Below are 24,059 nucleotides of genomic sequence, written 5' to 3'. Positions count from 1 at the left end.
TCAATTGTCAATGAATGTTTTAACGTCAGCCATCTTAACGTCAATTGATACCTTCCATCAGCTGGCAGCGTGGTAGTCCATATTGGCAACATAGCACTGTAGTTCCAAGTTCGGCCGCTTAACTGTCATGTCTCATCTTTCAAAAAAACAAGTCTAGGTGGGAGATGGTACTGAGTCCGTCTGTACAAAGACAGCTTAATGGCTATGTGGAAGATGGTATTAAATCAGTATTTGAAGAACCGTACACTGAAGTTATGCCTCTCTTGCTACAAAATATTTAAGACATGTAGGAATCGACTGCAATTAGCGAATAATTAACTATTACTTACAAATGGCCTTAGGTTCATTGCCGTCCTCACATAAGCCCGCCATCGACTCCTATCCTGTGCAAGATTAATCCAGTCCCTACCATCATATCCCACCTCCTCATATCCATTTTAGTATTATCCTCCCATATACGTCTCGGCCTCCCCAAACGTCTTTTTCCCTCAGGTCTTCTAACCTTGAATATTATTTATATCGCTAAAGAACGATAACAAAATATAAATGATGACTTGAATAATATTTATGACGCTTAGGAACGATAACAGAAAATAAATGATAACTTGAATAATATTTATAACGCTAAAGAACGATAACAGAATATAAATGATGACTTGAATAATATTTATAACGCTAAAGAACGATAACAGAATATAAATGATGATTTGAATAATATTTGTAACGCTAAAGAACGATAACAGAATATAAATGATGACTTGAATAATATTTATAACGCTAAAGAACGAAAACAGAATATAAATGATGATTTGAATAATATTTATAACGCTAAAGAACGAAAACAGAATATAAATGATGACTTGAATAATATTTATAACGCTAAAGAACGAAAACAGAATATAAATGATGACTTGAATAATATTTATAACGCTAAAGAACGATAACAGAATATAAATGATGACTTGAATAATATTTATAACGCTAAAGAACGAAAACAGAATATAAATGATGACTTGAATAATATTTATAACGCTAAAAAACGATAACAGAATATAAATGATGACTTGAATAATATTTATAACGCTAAAGAACGAAAACAGAATATAAATGATGATTTGAATAATATTTATAACGCTAAAGAACGATAACAGAATATAAATGATGACTTGAATAATATTTATAACGCTAAAGAACGAAAACAGAATATAAATGATGACTTGAATAATATTTATAACGCTAAAGAACGATAACAGAATATAAATGATGACTTGAATAATATTTATAACGCTAAAGAACGAAAACAGAATATAAATGATGATTTGAATAATATTTATAACGCTAAAGAACGAAAACAGAATATAAATGATGACTTGAATAATATTTATAACGCTAAAGAACGATAACAGAATATAAATGATGACTTGAATAATATTTATAACGCTAAAGAACGAAAACAGAATATAAATGATGACTTGAATAATATTTATAACGCTAAAGAACGATAACAGAATATAAATGATGACTTGAATAATATTTATAACGCTAAAGAACGAAAACAGAATATAAATGATGACTTGAATAATATTTATAACGCTAAAGAACGATAACAGAATATAAATGATGACTTGAATAATATTTATAACGCTAAAGAACGAAAACAGAATATAAATGATGATTTGAATAATATTTATAACGCTAAAGAACGAAAACAGAATATAAATGATGACTTGAATAATATTTATAACGCTAAAGAACGATAACAGAATATAAATGATGACTTGAATAATATTTATAACGCTAAAGAACGAAAACAGAATATAAATGATGACTTGAATAATATTTATAACGCTAAAGAACGAAAACAGAATATAAATGATGACTTGAATAATATTTATAACGCTTAGGAACGATAACAGAAAATAAATGATAACTTGAATAATATTTATAACGCTAAAGAACGAAAACAGAATATAAATGATGACTTGAATAATATTTATAACGCTAAAGAACGAAAACAGAATATAAATGATGACTTGAATAATATTTATAACGCTAAAGAACGATAACAGAATATAAATGATGACTTGAATAATATTTATAACGCTAAAGAACGAAAACAGAATATAAATGATGACTTTAATAATATTATATCGCTAGAAAACGATTGAAAAATAAAATGAAAACTTGAACAAGGCCCGAACTCATAACCTTCGAATCATTAAGCGAGCACTCTACAGCTGGTCTACGAGACGGAGATACGGCATAGTTCCGGAATTGCTTCTACAAGCCCATGTATCTTGTAACATCGCCGTGACCCCAAGTGGACTTAGAAAATATTCGCTGTTCACGAGTGCGGCCACTTTTCTTTTACAGCTGTACAAACGAGTAAATTCAGGTCTCTTCCTTCTCACCCTACGACTGAATACTCTGTTTTTTAAGGTTAATTAAAGTTCTCCCTTATAATATGTGTCCAGTAACCTTCTCATCATATATTCTGCATCATCACAGTCTTGAGTTATTACCACTTGGTCATCCGCAAGTAGAAGTGGATCCCTGATCAGAATCCCATTGGTCTACAAGATGTGTTCCAACTTTCTAACACATACTCCAGATACATTTTAAATAGGGTAGGGGACATTCCGCATCCCTGTCTCAAACCTTTGGATATAATGAAATCATATGATAGGTATTCACCACATTTTACGGATACCTTGCTATTTGCATAAATCCTTTTAATAAGAGTAACTAGTAGTTCATTAATATTCATTCTCTTCATTGACTTCCATAGTTTATTGATTGGAACAGAGTCATAGGCTCTCTCAAGTTTCTTGGCCTTTGCTACCTATCTGTGTCAAGGAGAATATGTGGTCCGTCCAAACAAGATTTTCGAACGGTAAAGCCTGCTTGATCGTCGGACATGTAGGGGGCGATACTATCCTGTAACCGCTTTGTAATGATCTTATAGATGGCATTACACTTATTCCTCTGTAGTGAGCAGGGTCATTATTGTTACCCTTCAATGCTTTCTCAGTTCATTAACACATTTAAGTTGGTTTTACCCTCATGATGCTCTCCCCCTGATATTTTTTCTAAATATCCAAAATTTGACATAATTTTTTTATGAATAAGACTTTTTTCTACCAGGTCTTTTTCCACTTCTCATAATTTTGCATTAAATGCAAAGGGCATCACTATGGCAACATGTGATATAAAAAACAAGTTTCTATCTGGAATAGCTTTCACGCTGAGTGTATTCAAAGTTTGAAAAATGCCGAAAGGAGAAAAATAGGTCAAGAAAAGGAGACGTAACCGATGTGTGACTTGCATTCAGTTACAAAAGTGTTAGGCTATATTAAATATAGAGTGTCGTTTCACATAAATTAGCAAAAAATCTTTTTCTGAAAGATTTAAGCCACTTCGTCGTATCCGGTACCCTTAGGTGTAGTAGCAATGATCCTGAAAATACGTTAAATTGCGTAGAATTTAATTAATGTGGTGTAGCTATACTACAGACAGTGAAAATGGTTTTTTAGTATGGGGAATTAACTTATTCACGTTCCATTCCTAACGTTTATTTTTTATTCTATCTCGTAAGAATTAATATTTTGAAAAGTAACACCCGTCTCGGTTTCCCGCGTCGCGATGAGCCTGGTTCCCAGTTGAAGGGTTTCGCGGTTTCGAAGGGTCCGGTATAATTTGAAGTTCTAGTAAACTGGATATGTATCGTGTGTGTTCTCATTGTTTGCGTAGTTCAGTATGATTTTTCGTGATTGCTGCCTTAATAAAGTTCAAAATGTTAAGAATGTGGTCCACACCTGTGGAGAAACGGTTAGCGCGTCTGGCCGCGAAACCAGGTGGCCCGGGTTCGATTCCCGGTTGGGGAAAGTTACTTGGTTGAGGTTTTTTCCAGGGTTTTCCCTTAACCCAATATGAGCAAATACTGGGTAACTTTCGGTGCTGGACCCCGGACTCATTTCATCGGCATTATCACCTTCATCCCATTCAGACGCTAAATAACCTAAGATGTTGATAAGCGTCGTAAAATAACATATTAAAATAAATAAAAAGTTAAGAATGTTACAATTCCACGTAATGCCCCTAAACGCGATAAAAATTAAAGGTGGGTTTTACAGTAAACTGAAGCTGCATTAATGTTTCGACAAAACAAAAATCCTACTTTTTCTACAACAATGCGTAAAGCTGCATTTTACGCACTGTTATCAGTTCGTAAAGTGAGTCTAAAACACTAGTGCGTAAACTAGTAATGACTTTACGCACATAATCAACACTGCGGTTAGGAAAAGTTGAATGCTATATCTTGTTGCAATGAGTACTGCGTAAAGCAGCCGTGGCGAAAATGTAACTCACGAGCACATTGTGGCTCGCAATGATAGCTGTGCATGTCTCTTGCTCCCCCAACCCCCACCCTCTCACTCATTGGAGTCAAACTCCGTTCCATTTGTATTTGTCTCTGACCTGCGAGTGGCGTATCGTCGCAATGTCTCTCTCGAAACCATGTACCTCTACAAAAACGACAGTTTCAAGTATGATGGGAGGACGCATTTTTTTTGCTGCCAATATGATGAGAATATTAAATGTATGATTTGTTCACAAGTGTCACGAGGAAAACGGTTGTATAACATAAAACGGCATTATACTACATGTTACTCATGAAACATTAAAAGGTAAAGCGTTATTATTATTATTATTATTATTATTATTATTATTATTATCATCATTTTTCAGCAGATGTACGAATAATGCGGTTAGGTCTTCAATTTAAACTCACAGATTTACAATGTAGCCCTAATGTTAGAATGAAAGCTAGCTATAAGAACTTGACAAATGTTGAACTTTTCAAATCTTTGCCAAAAAATAAATATCCGAAGCTTTGTTCTTTCGCTTGCTCTGTTGAAGCCATGTTCGCTACAACTTACGTTTGTGAAAAATTATTTTCAACAATGAAAATAGTAAAAACCAAATTTAGATCACGACTGATAGACAAATACCTTCGTGATCAACTACGACTGGCAGTAAGTGACGTAATTCCCGATTTTGAAACTCTGTCGCAGAGACATTCTGAAGACAGTTAATTTTAGGTTGTGATAATGTGGCCTATGTTTTCTTGTTCATTTCTTTCTTCGTTATACGTACTAAACATTAGTTTGTAGCCTTGTACTGTATAACATTATATTTAAGTGCTTGACGTAAGGAAAATGAAAATCCGTTAATAAGTCAGACAGTTGCTTCACTTCCCCTTCGGGTGTCCGCCTCCCTCCATAGGTGCTATGCACGTCGCAGGTTACAGAGTGGCTCGGCGCACGATCACATTTTCGCCACGGCTGGCGTACAGTGATCACCTGTTGTGCATGACTAGTAGCTATGCACAAGTAGGCCTAAATGGCTGCTATGCCAGGAATCAGATGTCATCGACATTCACCACAGATGGTGCAACAGCACCATTTTACCTCGCCGTGGACACCTATTACATTCAGAGCCTGATGTGACCTCCTGCTGTTGGGAGAGCTTTGCACAGAATCCACTGTTGTGTTGGATAATAGGCAGTTGCGTTACAGCGAGATCGATAATGCAATTATCAAGCGTAGCTTTTAATTTCCTTCTCATTCAGTCGGAGACGGACTTCCCGGCGTGTCCGACAATGCGGCGATGCGGTGCAGGTAGCCAGGTCTGTTGTTTTCTTGCGTCCACTTTAAACCACTGCCGAAGTTGGCGGTCGTAGCGTCGAAACTGATGAGCGCACTGAAGCCGGCCAGTGGAGGCCAAATACTGCTTAACTCATTCCAGAAAGCAACATCTTCAGTTCCAGAGAGTTTTGGAAACCCCTTAGCCTTAATTAAACTGCTTTGCTGTCTTGACAGAGGGGAACTGCTGATGTCTTGGGAAATGGAGGTCGGTGCTGTGTACCTTGATGGCATGTATAGTCGGACCATCGGATCTGTGCCCCCGTAAGATATGCGAACTGAACCCTAATTCCTTCTCAGCCTCGGTAATTCATTTCTCTCCCTGCATTCCTATCTCTCTCCCTTTCTCTCCCCCACTACTTACAATTTTGGCCTTCTTGCGGGACAGTTTACAATATTTGCACTTGCAGTCCAGTGTTGTCAACTCAACATGAATACTGTAGCACGGAGTGGTGAAAGAAATATTATTAAGCAAGTACGTAATAGCATTTTGCGATGAAGAGAAACAAACAGGTCAATATCTGTTTCCTATAAATCAGGAACGAAAAGAGCAACTGATATCACAGGTGAGGCTTTTTTTATTTCAATTGATTACATATTAAAATTACTTAACTAATACTAATAGTACAACATTTTATGTAATTTATATAGACAGGTCAGAGCTCCTAATAAAGAAAATCAGGAGAGAGGGAGTCTGTGCAGGAGATGAAAAGCTAGAATTACCAGAGAAAAACAGAGCAAGGGAACTTTTAATTATTGTAGATGATATGAACCGATGTATTTTAAGAAGAAAGATACAAGAATTTTATACCGTTCAGAAAGAAGTTTCAACATTGCAGAAATTAGTGAAGCTTGCGAGAGAAGCAATAATTTCCAAGATTGGAGAGAAAAGCTACGGAAAGTGATTCGAGACATGGGATTTAGGTTAAAAAAATGTAGAAATACAAGATGTATTTTGATTGAAAGAAATAGTATTGTAGCATGGAGGACCAGTTATTTATGACACCGTTTGACGGAAGTTTGGCAACATCCCTATTCGGCAAGGTTCGTGGCCTGCTGTTTAACGTGGTGGGAGGAAAGCGGGTGGAATGGAGTGAGTACAGGCGTTAACTTTTCCAAGAACGATGAAAGAGTAATGGAACGGAGAAAAATTCTCTCCGGCACCGGGACTTGAACCCGGGTTTTCAGCTGTACGTGCTGATGCTTTATCCACTGAGCCACACCGTTCCATTACTCTTACATCGTATGATGACACAGAATATCTGCATGGAAATATCATATGTACTTCGGTACATTAAAATAATATATAATTAATATATATTTTCCAAGAACGAAAACAGCGCTGAAGGGGCACAGATCCGATGGTCCGGCAATAGCCTATAAATGGATGGGGATTTTCCGATGAACAGCAAGCATAGCTATACCTGTAGTTAGGGTAGCGAGAGATTGGAACGAAGTGTGCTTTCACACTTTATTTTAACTTTGTCACGTTCTCTGATTATCAGTTTGCTGTCTCATACTTTTGAGATACGCAGTTGAACAGGAACGAGTTCGCCTGAGGGACTTCTCTAGGCTTGCAAGTCTTGCGAACCTGTCTGATATTTTTAGTTTTTTTATGCTCGACCATGCCGAAATGTAGTAATTATACACCTGGTAGCAGTCCTTTAATGCATGTCATTAAAGTACACCTACTCATTAAAGTACAGGTGTTGAACCAATGACAACTCAGCTTACAGGTGTTCAGCCAATGACAAGTCAGCTTTGTACCGTTATAAAACCGCAAGTATCGATTATTCTCGGATATGCAATCGAAAGAGAATTAGCGGAAAGTCACAGAGGCTGGAAATCCAATACTGTCGCAGAAGATTATGTTCTGTTACTATAATAATTAGCGTTAATTGTAAATAATATTCAATAAAATTCAATTTGTCATCTCGTTTTTCAATGTCGAATTCAATAATCAAGGTTATAACAAGTTTAACGGGATTACATCAAGGTCAATGACATTATTGTTCCTCGGAAAAAATCAATACTGTGCGTCTGCGCACATCTCACAATTCACGACCTAGAACAAGGTCACTTCCGATCTTGTCAGATGCAAATAAAATGTATACATCTGAATAATTTCAAGTTAGAAATATGGTCGAGCATAAAAAGTCGTATGAAACTTGCCTATAATGGTAATTAAGAAGCTCGTATGAATATTATGAAACTCGCTTGCGCTCGTTTCATAAATATCCACACTCGCGTCTTAATTACTATCATTATAGGCTCGTTGCATAATGTACTATTAATTATAGTTTTCAGGACCCAATTCTGTATTTACCGTTCAGGATAAGACTGAAGCAACGATTAAGAAATTAAACTTGTGGTCTGGCTGAGTTATCAGTCGAGAATTGCGTTCATTTCCCACTCTGTGACTTTCTAACAAGACCTGGCGATGAACGCTTGTCCGATAACTGGGAAGAACATCTCCATTGATTGACATAAAAATTAAGAGGGTATTACCTTTCTGTAATGGAAAAACAATATATGAAAAATCTCTTCTTGATGACAATAGTTTGCTCGTCAAAAAATAAAATAAGGGGGGGGGGGGTGTTATGTTCCAAGTCGAGGTTAACATCATGTTTCATACAACTTCCCTATTGCAGTATTGGTTGCATGCACCCTACATAATATATCCCAATGTTTCCCGAATTGCAATAGGACTATCAAGCTTAAAGTCATTTGCTAGCATACCTACATTTCTTCCGCCTGAAGGTAAAAGGAAGTAAACGCCAAAACATGGATTTTCAGGTTACTGTTGATTCATCTAGTATTTTATGCTCGACCATGCCGAAATGTTGTAATTATACACCTGGTAGCAGCCCTTTAATGGACCTCATTAAAATACACCTATTCATTAAAGTTCAGGTTTTCCGCCAATCAGAAAGCGATATGAAAGCGCAAGTATCGATTATTCTCGGATATGCAATCGAAAGAAAACTAGCGAAACATCACGGAGGCTGGAAATCCAATACTGTCGCAGAAGGTTATGTTCTGTTACTATAATAATTAGCGTTAATTGTAAATAATACTTACTTACCTACTTACTTACTGGCTTTTAAGGAACCCGGAGGTTCATTTCCGCCCTCACATAAGCCCGCCATTGGTCCCTATCCTGAGCAAAATTAATCCATTCTCTAGCATCATATCCCACCTCCCTCAAATCCATTTTAATATCATATTCCCATCTACGTCTCGGCCTCCCTAAAGGTCTTTTTCCCTCCGGCCTCCCAACTAACACTCTAAATGCATTTCTGGATTCGCCCATACGTGCTGCATGCCCTGCCCATCTCAAACGTCTGGATTTAATGTTCCTAATTAGGCCTATGTCAGGTGAAGAATACAATGCGTGCAGTTCTGTGTTGTGTAACTTTCTCCATTCTAACAACCCTTCACCGTAAAAAACAGCTTGTTACGAATCCTTCAAATAAGCCTCGGAATTGTAAATAATATTCAAATAAATTCAATTTGTCGTCTCGTTTTTCAATGTCTAAACCAATTTCCAGGTTATATCAAGATTAATGTTTATTTTACTCTCTAGATTATATCAAGGTCAATGACATTTGTTCCTAGAAAAAAATCAATACTTTCGCGTTTGCGCACATCTCACAATTTACGACAAGGTCACTTCCGCTCCCCAGTCAGATAAGAATAATTTGAATACCGTACTTATGAATAATTTCAAGTTAGAAATATGGTTGAGCATAAAAAGTCGTATGAAACTTGCCTATAATGGTAATTAAGACGCTCGTATGAAAATTATGAAACTCGATTGCGCTCGTTTCATAAACATACTCGCGTCTAAATTACTACCATTATAGGCTCGTTGCATAATGTACTATTATGCTTGTTTTGATGTCGGCACTCCTGAATTTAGTGATAGATAGTTGCGCAGGCCTATATTCAAAGGAAGAAGTTATAAACCTGTATGCAATGTGGAATATTCACCTCACCATATCTCGGAATGGAGATTTTGGACTTACTTCCTTCTGACTTCTGAGGTAAGATTTTCTTCAATAAGAAATACGTAAGTAAATTTAATTGTGAGGTAGACTTGCGACTACAAAGGACATCAACCATTCCAATGATAATCTTATGATAAGTCTGAAAACTGGTTTCATCTTTCACAGCAGAGGCGTGATACAACGTAAAATAAATTTGTATTTATGTGTGTTCATATTGCATTCAAGAGTTAAAACTAAAATTTAATATCTCTGCCACTATATTAAGAGTGTTTAATTCACTACATTATATAAATGCATGATGGGTAGAACGTGAACTTACATTAAATGTTTTGGGAGCCGCCAAAAGAAAACATGAGCTTCAAGAGTCCGCCGTGTGCATTTCCGGACTTAATGATTCTTAATTTTCTGCAAAGGTTGTAAATAAAATGAAGTATAGGGTAATTCGTTTGGGTCTGGATAAGTCCAAAGTCTTTCGTAGCAATGTGGTCTTAGAAGACAGGAGTGAGCGAAATGCATGCATCTGTGTGTGTGAGTGAGGATTACCGGATGCTTTTTCCAGTTTTGCCCAAAGAAATATTTCCCCAATAACATTGCACCCAGTGGATTTGTTTCCAATTGTAATTGTTACCAATCCACATCTTTGAATGACAGATTTTCCCTTTCTCACGAATAATAAATAACAGAAACCTAATTATTTTAATGTACACACTTACAGGGTAAAAGTAATCCCAAATTACACCGTAACTGGTCGGACTGCTCTTCTTCCTCTTCTCCTTAGCCATACACTAGAAAATGATGTTCTGGGATATCTTGAAGCTCTTCAATAGGTCTGGGATCTGTTGATTGGTGTTTCATCCGTTCACGCTTAAACTTCTTTTTAAATTCTCTCTCTCTTGGGCAGCTCATTGTGCAACAACCGACAAAGATAATTTCAGCATGTTCACTGCCGTTCTTTTCATTCTATTTACAAGAATCCCTGGTTGTACTTTTTCTGCGTTTGGTGCATACTTCGATTACATTTCTAATGCTTCTAGTAATTGCAGTGCAGTACACTCAGGTTTTCTTTCACTCCTTAGGCATCTCTTCGATTACACAGTTGTCCGTTTAATGCAAGCTTTTTACCACCCCTTGCAGAGATTATAATTACTACTTCATAACTAGACATTGTATGCGGGATGACTTAAGGAAAAGTGAAGTTGTTTCGTATCAGAGTATATGGCACGTGCCGCGCCGTCCGTCTTTTGTGTACCTGGCGAGTACAGCAGCCTACAAAACGAAGGAACCCTCATCTGTTCATAGTAACATTGCAACGCAATGTGTGCAGTTGTGTTATCCGGCTCAAGTATTTAGTACGCGTTGAATATGTTTTGCTGATCCATTCATAATGGCAAAACGTTAAATTCGCTCAGAGATACGAAATGCAATTAAGAAGTATGAGAGTGACATTATATGTATTAACGAAGACAATATCGTGTGTAATGTATGTAAAATTGAAATAAAAACCAGAACAACTCAGACTATAGAGAAATATTGCAACAGTACATCGCACAGGAAATACGTTGAAATGAAATCTGAGGAACCATCATCATCATCATCATCATCATCATCATCATCATCATCATCATCATCATCATCATCATCATCATCATCATTTAGTTGTGCGAGTCTAACGACACGTGCAACATGATGCTCAGTGCAAATATTCCTCTATAGAAATTGAGTGATCCCCATTTTAGAGGTTTTCTTCAGAAATTCTGTCGATACAAAAACTGTTTAAGCGATAGGCGAAGACGATTCAGTTTCGACAACTTACGAGAATATATCGTCGTTTACTGCAACTCTGGTAATTACATAATGATGATGACGAAGACTGAACTTTGCAAGGTATGTACTACAGTACGTTATTTTTCTTTTCCTTCTACTCTACGGAGATACGGTAGCATGTTGACGTCGTCTGTTTACGTTTAAAACCTGTTGAGCCAATGGTCTGAATGAAAAAAAAAAATGTAATATATAATAAATGCGGACTTACATTCAACGAGAAATCATCCCCCCTCCACCGTCTATTCATAACAAATTTTTTATATGATCATTATAAATGTAACTGGAAAATTTCTATATGTTACATGTTAACTGATTGCATTGTTGTTGCAAAAAATGAAATTAGATTTTGATTGAATTGTTGTTACGTTTCATGTAAAAAAATGAAATTAGATTTTTGGATAGATAAATTGGGTAAGAATTCATTGGGAATTAGCCTATGGCTGCGGGGAAAAACGTTTTGAACGAAATTTAAATTGGAATTAAAGGAATTGGGAACTGTTATTTTGGGAAAAACGAATTGGGAAAAAGTGACCGGAAATGATGCGTGAGGCAGAGATGGCTGCGTCGTACGCATCGTGGCGTCCAGATCCACCGAGCCTAGATGAAGCAACTTGCAATTTGCTATGGTCTAATGTGGACAAACAGATAAGAAGAAGAAATATAGCTGCCATTTTTCATTTTTACTGTATAACCTTTCAGTTCATCCTGTCGAAATGGATACGCTGTCCATATGACGAGGTACGCGTAGGCCCGGGGATATGTTACCGATTTCAGAAATTTCTCTCTTCCCTCCCTAATGCATCTTTTGAAACTTGTGACTAATTCAGTTCGATAATGAAGTAATTTCCGGGCCATTTTTGTGTAGAACCAGTGGCGGTGCGTCAATAAGAGCACAAGAGCACGTGAACACCTTGTTTCCATTAATGCACGACTAGTTTTATTATTTGATACCGTATTGATGTATAATATCAGAATCGAGTATTTTAAACTTCCCGCATCTTGCATAAACTTCTTATGTAAACTTGGCAACATCCGTTCACGTACAAGCCGTGCTCTTTTCAAGAAGGTTACAGGAATTTCACGCATGCGCGGGAGAAAATTGTCTTTAGCTGGCCGCATATGACTCGTCAAGAGCACAAAGCGTTAAGTGAACGTGATGAGTATCTATCCTACAGATGTCAGGTCCATCGATGCCTATCGTTCACGTGCTATATCTCGAGGAGGAAATTTAATAGCCTGTAGATGTCAGCATCTGACTGTAGGAACGTTTACTTACGTGGATGTGTGTACAGTGCTGCTACGAGAGTGTAGTTTGTTAATTACTATACTTCAGTGTCGGCATAATAGCATAGTTTGGCTTTCAAACACGTGCTGGCTGACTGTGGTGGTGGTGGTATGAATTTAAGTATCTGTATGGCAGTGTATAATATTTAAGAATAATATTTACTGGCATGTATTTATAGTAATCAATCTATGCGAGTGGGATTACAGTACTGGTATAGGCTATAGTGTATCAGTGTGTTGTGAATCAAAATAGCCTATATTACTGAACACACGCGTTTGGAAATAACGAGACTGTGGTATGTATTCATTTTTAACAAACGTAAACAATGAATTCTGTTCAAGTAATTATGAACAGCAAAGAAAAATTGGAAATAAAAAGACTGAGTTTCATTATTATTATTATTGTTATTATTATTATTATTATTATTATTATTATTATTATTATTATTATTACATGTTGTTTTGAATTTATATACGGTTTTTTTTCGATAGTGAAACATTGGAATAATGACATTTCATATTAGACTAAACGTACGATTTCAAATTCTCTTCGATTTTGGAACCACAAAATTGTGAACACACACAATATTTTATCACGAGCCGCCACTGTGTAGAACTCTGTAGTCTCCAACAAGTCGAGTAGTCCGCACAGTCCCGTGTGGCTGTCATGAAGCCCGTCTCTTCACGAAGATCCCGAACACATCTTGAAAAACCGGAAAATAGTGGGGGGGGGGGAAACATTAGGGACACTTTTTGTCTCAATTTTTCATGAAGTGACTAAGAGTGTTAAAAGATAATTTAGTGTAATTCTTCACATCACCAGACGAAACGTGTAGGCCTAGTGAAAAGAAAAGTTTAGTTTCTAGATAATTATGTTGGCTGATGTTTTCAATTTTTCCATTGTAAGTTTTTTTACCTTACTGGTGAGGAAACCTGTACGCTTATAAAACAAGTTTAATCTTGCGTTCTGTTCGTTGAGTTTGTGATTTGGATTCCTTGGTACACTAATAACTTAACTTTGCAAATGCAATTAATATAAATGCTGTATTTTAAATACTTATTCCTGAAGTTCAGTTATGAAATATTTAATAAATGTAATTCAATTTCACATTGTATGACTGTTACAATAACATGGGAGAGCAAAATAATTCCATATTTTATAGTTGGACGTACCTTATTCAGTTCTTCTGGCGACGCTCTTCCATTTCTCCGAATTCATTCGAATCTTTGACTGATAGAATTTCAACAATTTAATACTGCAGATTACTTCAGCAAGTTCTAGGAAATGTCACTACAGAGTGGGCTAGTTTATTTTATTTTGTTTTCCCTGTAAAACAAATCTATGAGGACAATTTTGTCCGTGTTAATTGCATGACATTGGCGGACGTATTTCGAGGTATGATCATGGTGCGAGAAATCTGACGGGCCTGAGGGAAACCATAACACGTGGAATTCCAAGAGGTGAATATGAGAGCCTTTAGTGAGGGGAGAGACTGGTGGCTTCGCGAGCGGCCACAATAAGCGTGTTAATTCATTGACAGTCGCAAGCTATCTCTGCTCGGTGGCGCCCGCATATGTTACTCGAGGGTTTTCCGGCATGGACCTGCACAGAAGCCACACTAAAAACTTTCGTATTCACCTCGCCATCTTGGAATTCCCGTGTGTTATGGTTTCCCTCAGGTCCGCAAGATATCTCTCATCATGATCATACCAATGTCATACGAGTACTGTCATCCTCTGAGGAGTTTAGTGCTGAGAGGAATGCGGTTCCGACTAGACTAGTGCGGTACTGGAGTGGGAGGGGACAGTGACAGCGGCAGTCTGGAAGGAAGTACAATCATACTGAAAACATTCGCCCAGTTTACGAGAGCAGTATGCCTATTAGTTTTCTAACGTATTTTTGGCGAGATAGAGATACAACCATTCGTACTTACGTGTTCAGAGAAGGAAAATAGTGTAGAAAATTTTATTTATTCATTCATTCATTCATTCATTCATTCATTCATTCATTCATTCATTCATTCATTTATTCAGGTGAACTTAATGCCATCACACCACCAGAAAGACAAATCCAATAAAATAAATGAAAAGAAAAATCATAATACAACTACAATAATATAGGCTAAATGAAAAGAAGAATCATACTATAAAATTGAGTGATTAGTAAACTGAATTAAATTTGTAAAGTAATCAATTTAAATATACTGTACTGCTGAACTCACGTGAGAAGTATACCGGGGACAGAACAACTAGAGGCTTCAGTGACGTCAGTACAGAAGAACTCACACACAGCAGAATTGTTCGTTGCACTACAAACTGAAAACTTTGACCATCTACGTTCACTGATCCAGCTGCGCTCTCACAATACAATAACGTCTGTTCAGAAAATGTTTTGCAGCTGAATGGTACCGTATACCTGCTAGTGCGGGAGGAGGGGTTGGTCGGACAGTAAAAGTAACCGTCTCCAAGTTTCTAGATGTTCTGTCCCCAGGCTACACAGTCATACACCACTACAAACTGAAGACTGCATATTTTTGGGCGATTAATACTTCCCAATCCGCTCGGCTCGGCTTGGCTGTAACAACAAAAGAAACTACCTGTAACCCCCCCGATGGCAAGAATACCTCAGGTCCAGCGCTGAACTCGTCGGAGGAAGACAGTAACACAGACACAATTTTCCTGCATAGATTTGTTGTGTAGTGGAACTTCTACCCAACGAGCACAGAATGCTCGTATTGTATTCTGTGCTCGTTGCTTCTACCCCTCTGCACATGAAATGGCGACTTAAGAAGTCCTCAGTCGACACAGGGATTACTACAGGGTGGGCAGATAAAACCGGCCCGTGTTATGACATTGAGAGGTACTAATGATTTGAAACAAACTTCAAATGGAATGAAAATAAAATGCATTTACCTTCATAATAAATGTTGGAAGTGCCCTCCATCTGCATCTAGACACTTCTGTGCACGTTTTAACAGGTTCATGAAAACACGTGTCAATTCCTCATGGGTGATACTGCGGATGCAATTCCGCAAGTTCTCCTACTCACATGACCTGTTGAGCCAATCTCGTGGTAGACTTTCGAGGACTCCTAGTCATAGATTCATTAATTCGCGCCGTAGCTGAGGAGTCCGGACAGAAGGAGTTCTGTTCCTTGTTACATTTTTGATGGCTCCAGTCGTACGCCATTTCGCACCAAATCTTGAATGCTGCTTTTCGCTGGTACTGAGCGAAGCGGATATTTGTCTCTGAATAATTGTTGTGTTTCCTTAATAGAGCTGGTCTGTACGTACGCCTCCACAATGAATATTCGCTCTGGTATTGAATAAGTCATGCTTATTTAAAGAACAACTTTTCACATGTGTTTAGAACGTCTGACTTTTAAACAGCAACCAGAAGAGGTTATAAGCAACAATGGCGCAACAACAATGACACAAAACACGCGGAAGATACAGTATAGCCAACATAATTACATTTTCAAGAAGAATGAAAGAAAAAAAAATCAGTACCCTACATAATTTATTTTCCAAATCATATGGCATGAGATGGGGCCGGTTTTATCTGCCCAACTCTGTATAATGGGGATAGCAACCAAGAAACATGGCAAATCCTGCCGCTTCGTTTCTTAGTTCCTGTGGATAAGCAAAGTTTCAGAATTTCATTCCACAACTTTTTATAATCTGTTTATTGCTTTATTTATCGATGCTGTACCAACTGTTGAGGACATGAGATGAAGTAATGACCATGGCGGCGAGTAACAGGGGGATGCACGAGGAAGCGGTGAGGTGTGAAGAGCGCCACCCCGGCGCTGTTGGGGCAGCACTCTCGTAAAACACTCGACAGGGGGCGCACTCACCCCGCGCGCGTCCCTGGCGCTGCGCGCGAGGGGAGTGGCGCGGCCCGCACAGAGCTGTTCGCGGCGTCGTCACTTTATTGTTCATACAAATACACGGGGAGGGTCACACCTAGTGGTCCGCGGGCCGCGGGGAGCTCACAGACCGCCGCCGCCGCTGGGCGCCTCGTCCCTGCAAGAAGAAGGCAGTGTGAGTGGGGCGCCGCCGGACCTCGTGAGCTAACCCGCCTAGGGGGGGGCCTGACCTCTCCAGCACGCAGCGGACCCACGAGTTCCACCCCTGCGCCGCCAGGCTGCACGGCTCCTGCAGCGCGCGCTTGCCGTAGCGGCTGCCGAAGAAGAAGCGGTCGTTGCGGAGGGCCACCTCGACCGGCACGCCGCCCGGCTGCCGCCTCAGCAGCATCGCGCCCGGAGCTGCAACACAAGAGGACGTGAATATGAACATTTGTGATTCACAATAAATCGAGAACGTAGACGACTATGCATATCGATATGTATGTCAATAACGATATGTAAAGTCGATATTACGCATTCTGATGTTATTTGTGTATAATTGACCAATGGTATTCTCTCATGAGTACAAGGCAGTCAACATAAACACAGGTTAACCAACTTCGAAATTTCAACTGAAACATTTCATTAGGTACGGTAGTCCGACCATCGGTTCTGTGCCCCCGTAAGATATGCTAACTGAACCTTAATTCCTTTTCGGCCTCGGCAATTCATTTCTCTCCCTGTATTCCTATTTCTCTCTTTTCTACCCCTCTCTCTTTCTCTCCCCCACTACTCACAATTTTGAGCCTTCTTGCGGGACAGTTTATTTGCACTTGCAGTCCAGTGTTGTCAACTCAACATGAATACTGTAGCACGGAGTGGTGAAAGAAATATTATTACGCAAGTAATAGCATTTTACATAAGTCAATCAGCGTCATTAGACCTACTTAAATTAAATTATGAATAAGTAATAATTAACCTTACAGTATTATAAGCAATATTCAAGAGACATGACACTGTTTGACGGAAGTTTGGCAACATCCCTATTCGGCAAGGTTCGTGGCCTGCTGTTTGACGTAGTGGGAGAGAAACGAGTGGAATGGGGTGAGTAGAGGCGTTAACTTTTCCAAGAACGACGACAGCGCTGAAGGGGTATAGATCCGATGGTACGACAATACTATAAATGTGCCCATGCATCTTTATTATCACAACCTATTTTAAGTCTACCATAACGTAAAATAATTAGAGAAGAAACATTTGTAATAGAACAAAAATGAACACAACAGTAGTTATTGAATTGAAGCGTTAATATGTAGTGTGTAATACAACCAATACAGTAATAAAATATGATTCACTTACGATCGGTGTTCAAAGATGCAGCTATTGAAAGCCATGTATTCTCCTTCATTTTCTCATCTTTAGCCTTTACGAGGCGCGCCGCTTATCGTAAACGTGAGTATTTTCCTCAACACTCAATATTAGAATCTCATCAAATAAAACTTGCTCCATGATGCACAGCACGGAACAAAATAATGCATAGGTTATGTCACGGTCTTCTTGCTACAAAATATACGACGACAAAATAGCTTTTAGATGGCAATAGAATGAATCTAGTGGGCTGTGATCGGAAACGTGAACGCCAAAGTTGAAACTTGGCCAACTCTCCGTTCCCGATCTCGGGCTCCGGCAAGCTTTTCGTTAATTGTGAATGCTCACATTTAAATGTACACATTTTAACAATTTTACCCTTTTCGTTTTCGTTCCGATTCTCGTTTCCGGTTTATTGTGAACCAGCCTTTAATTGTGGCCATGTGAAGAAGATGGACGTGGCCTACCACATGGATGGGAGGAGAGGCGAAGGCCGAGTGTGGGTCGCGGAAGATCAGATAGGGTGAATAGCAGTTGTCGAAGGGACGTGAATAAACTCTCTTACGGTGCAACTTTTTTTAGTGGCTTATTTTACGACGTTTTATCAACATTTATGGTTATGTAGCATCTGAATGATATGAAGGTGATAATGCCAGAGAAATGAATCCAGACTCGAGAGTCGAAAGTTACCCAGCATTTGTTCTTAATGGGTTGAGGGAAAACCTCAACCAGGTAACTTGTCCCAACCAGGATTTTAACCCGGGCCCTCCCGTTTCACGGTCACATTACATTTAGGCCAATTTATATTTTTGAGATTGATGATCTGCCCAGTTATGAAGTAAGAATGATGCGTGCTTGTATTGGCTTTAGATCACATCACGTTTATTGGGATATTTTAATAATTCAATTTCAGTATTTCGTTACAGCATACGAAAGGAATATTTTGTCTTGCGATGATCCAGAAATTGTAACGTAGTCTCAAGTATTAAAAGCTACAAATTTTATTAACGTTATACGAGAGTGATCGGATAGTGCATGAAAAAATTAGCCAGTTTTTTAATGTTATAAATTACAAATGAAAATTGACATGTTGTAAAATGTTGGGTTGCAAACATTTCTACAATTTGACTTGCTGCTTTGTTACATTTAGTGAAGTGAAGTGAAGTGAAGTGGTCTGTGTTCACATCGTCAGGGACGCAGGTGCGACGCGAGAAATATGAGGCAGGATTATTGCGGACCGCTATTTTTAGCAACGCAATCATCGTTACCTCATCAAAACCTCTCATTGTTATTACCAGTAGTGTGGGAAATGGAAGATAGGAAAAGAATGTGGGCGAGAGAAAGAAGGCAAGAGACGAGAACATTAACAAAAAAAGACGAAAGGGAGAAAAGATGGATAGTTATGGGGAAGAAATAAACAGAAAGAGAAAAGGGAAAAATATAGATAGATACACAAAGACAAAGAAATAAACAGAGAGGAAGAAAGAGGATAGAGAGGAAAGGGAGAAAAGATGGATAGATAAGCAAAGAGGAATAAATATAGAAAGAGGAAAGGGAGAAAATATGGATAGATAAGCAAAGAGGAATAAATAAAGAAAGAGGATAGAGAGGAAAGGGAGAAAAGATGGATATATAAGCAAAGAGGAATAAATAAAGAAAGAGGATAAAGAGGAAAGGGAGAAAAGATGGATAGATAAGCAAAGAGGAATAAATAAAGAAAGAGGATAGAGAGGAAAGGGAGAAAAGATGGATATATAAGCAAAGAGGAATAAATAAAGAAAGAGGATAGAGAGGAAAGGGAGAAAAGATGGATATATAAGCAAAGAGGAATAAATAAAGAAAGAGTATAAAGAGGAAAGGGAGAAAAGATGGATAGATAAGCAAAGAGGAATAAATAAAGAAAGAGGATACAGAGGAAAGGGAGAAAAGATGGATATATAAGCAAAGAGAAATAAATAAAGAAAGGATACAGAGAAAAGGGAGAAAAGATGGATAGATAAGCAAAGAGGAATAAATAAAGAAAGAGGATAGAGAGGAAAGGGAGAAAAGATGGATAGATAAGCAAAGAGGAATAAATAAAGAAAGAGGATAAAGAGGAAAGGGAGAAAAGATGGATATATAAGCAAAGAGGAATAAATAAAGAAAGAGGATAAAGAGGAAAGGGAGAAAAGATGGATAGATAAGCAAAGAGGAATAAATAAAGAAAGAGGATAGAGAGGAAAGGGAGAAAAGATGGATGGATAAGCAAAGAGGAATAAATAAAGAAAGAGGATACAGAGGAAAGGGAGAAAAGATGGATATATAAGCAAAGAGGAATAAATAAAGAAAGAGGATAAAGGGGAAAGGGAGAAAAGATGGATATATAAGCAAAGAGGAATAAATGAAGAAAGAGGATAAAGGGGAAAGGGAGAAAAGATGGATGGATAAGCAAAGAGGAATAAATAAAGAAAGGATACAGAGGAAAGGGAGAAAAGATGGATAGATAAGCAAAGAGGAATAAATAAAGAAAGAGGATAAAGGGGAGAGGGAGAAAAGATGGATGGATAAGCAAAGAGGAATAAATAAAGAAAGAGGATACAGAGGAAAGGGAGAAAAGATGGATAGATAAGCAAAGAGGAATAAATGAACAAAGGGGATAAAGAGGAAAGGGAGAAAAATTGGATAAATAAGGAAAGAGGAGAAATAAATAAAGAGGATCGAGAAGAAAGGGAGGAAAGGTGGGTAGATAAGCAAAGACGAAATATAAAGAAAGAGAATAGAGAGGAAACGTGTAGATACGTGCAAATTGAACAAAATCAGTGCAGTGATTCGCTGTACACAGATAGCCTTGTTTTTTCTTTGTTGCGAACACGGAAGGTAGTGACGATCACAAAACTCCTCTGCTGCCTAGCTTACTGCGAGCGATGTTCACTTGGTGTGTAGCGGGTAGTATTTATATTGCGCCACGAATTTGAGAGTTCCTCACTGAGTTCTATGTTAGATGAAAAAAAAGTCAGATTTGAAGGCCATGATTTCATATTAGGCCAAGAAAGAAAATGAGGAATACTACTTGCAGATCTGTGGATAATAAATAAAACGAAGCACCTACGAAATATTTATGGAACTTAGCACCTTTCATAAATTATGAAGTTCGTTTTTATCTCAGTGTGTTAATTTTATCAAACCATTGATAAAGATTGGTCAGAAGTTGTTATATGCGCTTCTCATTTATTTCTGAAAAATAAAATCTCAAAATTGTTTAAGAGAGAAAGGTTTTTATTAATAAAATACTGATTAAATTTCAAACTTTTTACTGTGTTAAATATTAATACAGCAAAAAGAAGTTGGAAATTTAATCAGTGATATATGTGTTAAAAGTGTAGCTATGTAGAATAATGAAGAATAAAATACTGTTTATAAATTTGGCACTTTGCACCTTTCTGCTGTTAAGTATCAAACGTGCATTTCTATGAAAATTCGTAATGGATTATCACGACGCTTCATTCTCACGCGCCCGCCGTACCTTCCCGTTTGCCGTAGCGCCCGCTGGCGTAGAACTGCTGTGCTGAACAGGTCACCAGGATCATCAACATCACCACCATCACCACGCTGCTTGGGGAAACCATGGTGCTGCAACACAAAGCAGACGTCATAATTGGGAGGCAATCCCGCGAACACCCGGACAGGCACGCGCGCTGATCCAAATGCTTTAACTTCAATTTGAAGCTGGGATTCGCAACTTAACGACTAGGGGAATAGCCTGCAGTTCTGAATGAATCCTATCTTGGACTAATAATGTGCGCGCAGTATCTGTAACACTTAAATAATTCAGGATAAGAAAAATCCTGAGGTAAACAAAAGAGTGGGCATTTACCATCTCCCATATCATGTACCAAATCATGCTTGTTCTCCTATTGGCTACTGATAACGCAGGCGCTAAAAATTAGTTCGGAATTCTTATAGAGTGTTTATTGGTGCTGCTTATGATTAGCTTTTCTCCGGAGCAGTTGTTTGCGCGCATTCGATCGGAGACCTCCGGTTACCTCCGATTGATGCCGCGCAGGTTGAATATGTGCTGTGGCGCAGACATACACTTTCCGCTGAGCTTTCCTTTAATCGGATCAGGTAGTGATTCGAGTCCGCTGACGTCCGCGTATCTTTTAAAATAAGTTCTAATTTGTTGTTCATTCTCTCTTTTATGTTAATCTCTCTCTCTTTCTTCGGCTCTTTTTTTTTTCTTGTTTTGCTTGAAGTGCTACGTTAGCTGACAGATTTTTTTCTAGTTTTGAAATTCGTAGTAATATATGGAAAGCCGTATTAGTTTTATGTCATTGATCAAATTAATAACATTCAATCTAACTGCAAAACTAACGCAGAAGTAAAGATTTTCAGTAGCTAATGTAAACATGTATAGGCTATTGTGTAAAGCGATTGGGTTGGAAGTAAATCCCGAAAAGACTAAGTATATGATTATGTCTCGTGACCAGAATATAGTACGAAATGGAACTATAAAAATTGGAGATTTATCCTTCGAAGAGGTGGAAAACTTCAAATATCTTGGAGCAACAGTAACAAACATAATGACACTCGAGAGGAAATTAAACGCAGAATAAATATGGGAAATGCCTGTTATTATTCGGTTGAAAAGCTTTTGTCATCTAGTCTTCTGTCAAAAAATCTGAAAGTTAGAATTTATAAAACAATTAGGCTTATATTACCGGTTGTTCTGTATGGTTGTGAAACTTGGACTCTCACTTTGAGAGAGGAACAGAGATTAAGGGTGTTTGAGAATAAGGTTCTCAGGAAAATATTTCGGGCTAAGAGGGATGACGTTACAGGAGAATGGAGAAAGTTACACAACACAGAGCTGCACGCATTGTATACTTCACCTGACATAATTAGGACCATAAAATCCAGACGTTTGAGATGGGCAGGACATGTAGCACGTATGGGCGAATCCAGAAATGCATATAGAGTGTTAGTTGGTAGGCCGGAGGGCAAAAGACCTTTGGGGAGGCCAAGACGTAGATGGGAAGATAATGTAAAAATGGATTTGAGGGAGACAGGATATGATGGTAGAGACTGGATTAATCTTGCTCAGGATAGGGACCAATGCTGGGCTTATATGAGGGCGGCAATGAACCTCCGAGTTCCTTAAAAGCCAGTAAGTAAGTATAGGCTACTGTAGTTCTCCTAGAAACTCTCGTTTAATCGCAAACAGTGTTTGTCAATAATTATTCTAATCGGTTTAGTTTAACGTAAAATATATTGAGGGAGCTTCAGAATGGAACAAAAGAAACGTGGGCTATCAATGGGTTAAAATTTACTGTCGAACATAATTTATTCAGATTCTTCACCGGACAGGATTGTGATTATTGTGTTAAATGGTGTCTGTATTTGAACTGCCTCTTCTAAAACGCGCCACTCTTTCTCTGTAATAAAAATATAAGCGGATATCAACTTAAGAATAATTGTAATTATATTATTACCACATGTTTCTTTAGTTTCATTCAGAAACTCAATATTTTAATCTAAACAGTAAAACATAACTCAAGTTGTCTAAACAGCAAAATATAACTCAAGTCGTCTTTTAAATATTTCATATGTTTTTTTTATTGCCTCGAAAGTTACGTTTTAGAGAAATTTCAAGACTTTTTCTTAAACTGTGGCCCTTTGGGAACAATAGCACTTAAACAATTTAAAAAGAAATTGTATCAAATGTTTTGCGTAATTGTTTTTATCAAGTTCGCGTTTGTGTGATCGCTTCAAATGGTCTAACACATTCGAAGTTCCACCACCCTTAGAGTAAATTCGTCCACAAAGTTTACAATGTGCGACTTTATTATTACATTCAACTAAATTAAAGAATTTCCATGCGACGGATATCGGATTTTGTGCCATTTTATTCCACTCACAACTACCGTCAGTCCGTACGCGCCGGTCGTCCTTGAGCTAACTGTCGCTTCGCTCCGAACCCCCATCCCTCCGTATGTCCCCTGTTCCACCTACGGTAGTACCGGAGATCACCGGTGGAGAGCTTTATTC

General features: G+C 38.0%; 1 protein-coding gene across 1 annotated transcript in view; it reads right to left on the bottom strand.

Annotated features, from left to right (window-relative positions):
• Positions 1–16,484: 16,484 nt before the first annotated feature.
• The window catches only part of LOC138705709 (uncharacterized), a 100,660-nt gene continuing 93,085 nt past the window's right edge, over positions 16,485–24,059 (bottom strand). Inside the window, exons 2-4 of the mRNA XM_069834281.1 lie at positions 21,538–21,644; positions 16,919–17,087; positions 16,485–16,845 (exon numbers count right to left, since the gene is read on the bottom strand). Of these exons, the coding sequence (XP_069690382.1) occupies positions 16,812–16,845; positions 16,919–17,087; positions 21,538–21,640 (306 nt within the window). The 5' untranslated portion in view covers positions 21,641–21,644 and the 3' untranslated portion in view covers positions 16,485–16,811. The remainder of the gene's footprint in view (positions 16,846–16,918; positions 17,088–21,537; positions 21,645–24,059) is intronic.

The sequence above is a fragment of the Periplaneta americana genome, chromosome 9 (genome assembly GCF_040183065.1).
Source record: "Periplaneta americana isolate PAMFEO1 chromosome 9, P.americana_PAMFEO1_priV1, whole genome shotgun sequence".
Taxonomy (NCBI): Eukaryota; Metazoa; Arthropoda; class Insecta; order Blattodea; family Blattidae; genus Periplaneta; species Periplaneta americana.
The sequence above is the reverse complement of the archived record's forward strand: the minus strand, read 5'-3'. Positions and strand labels throughout refer to the sequence as shown.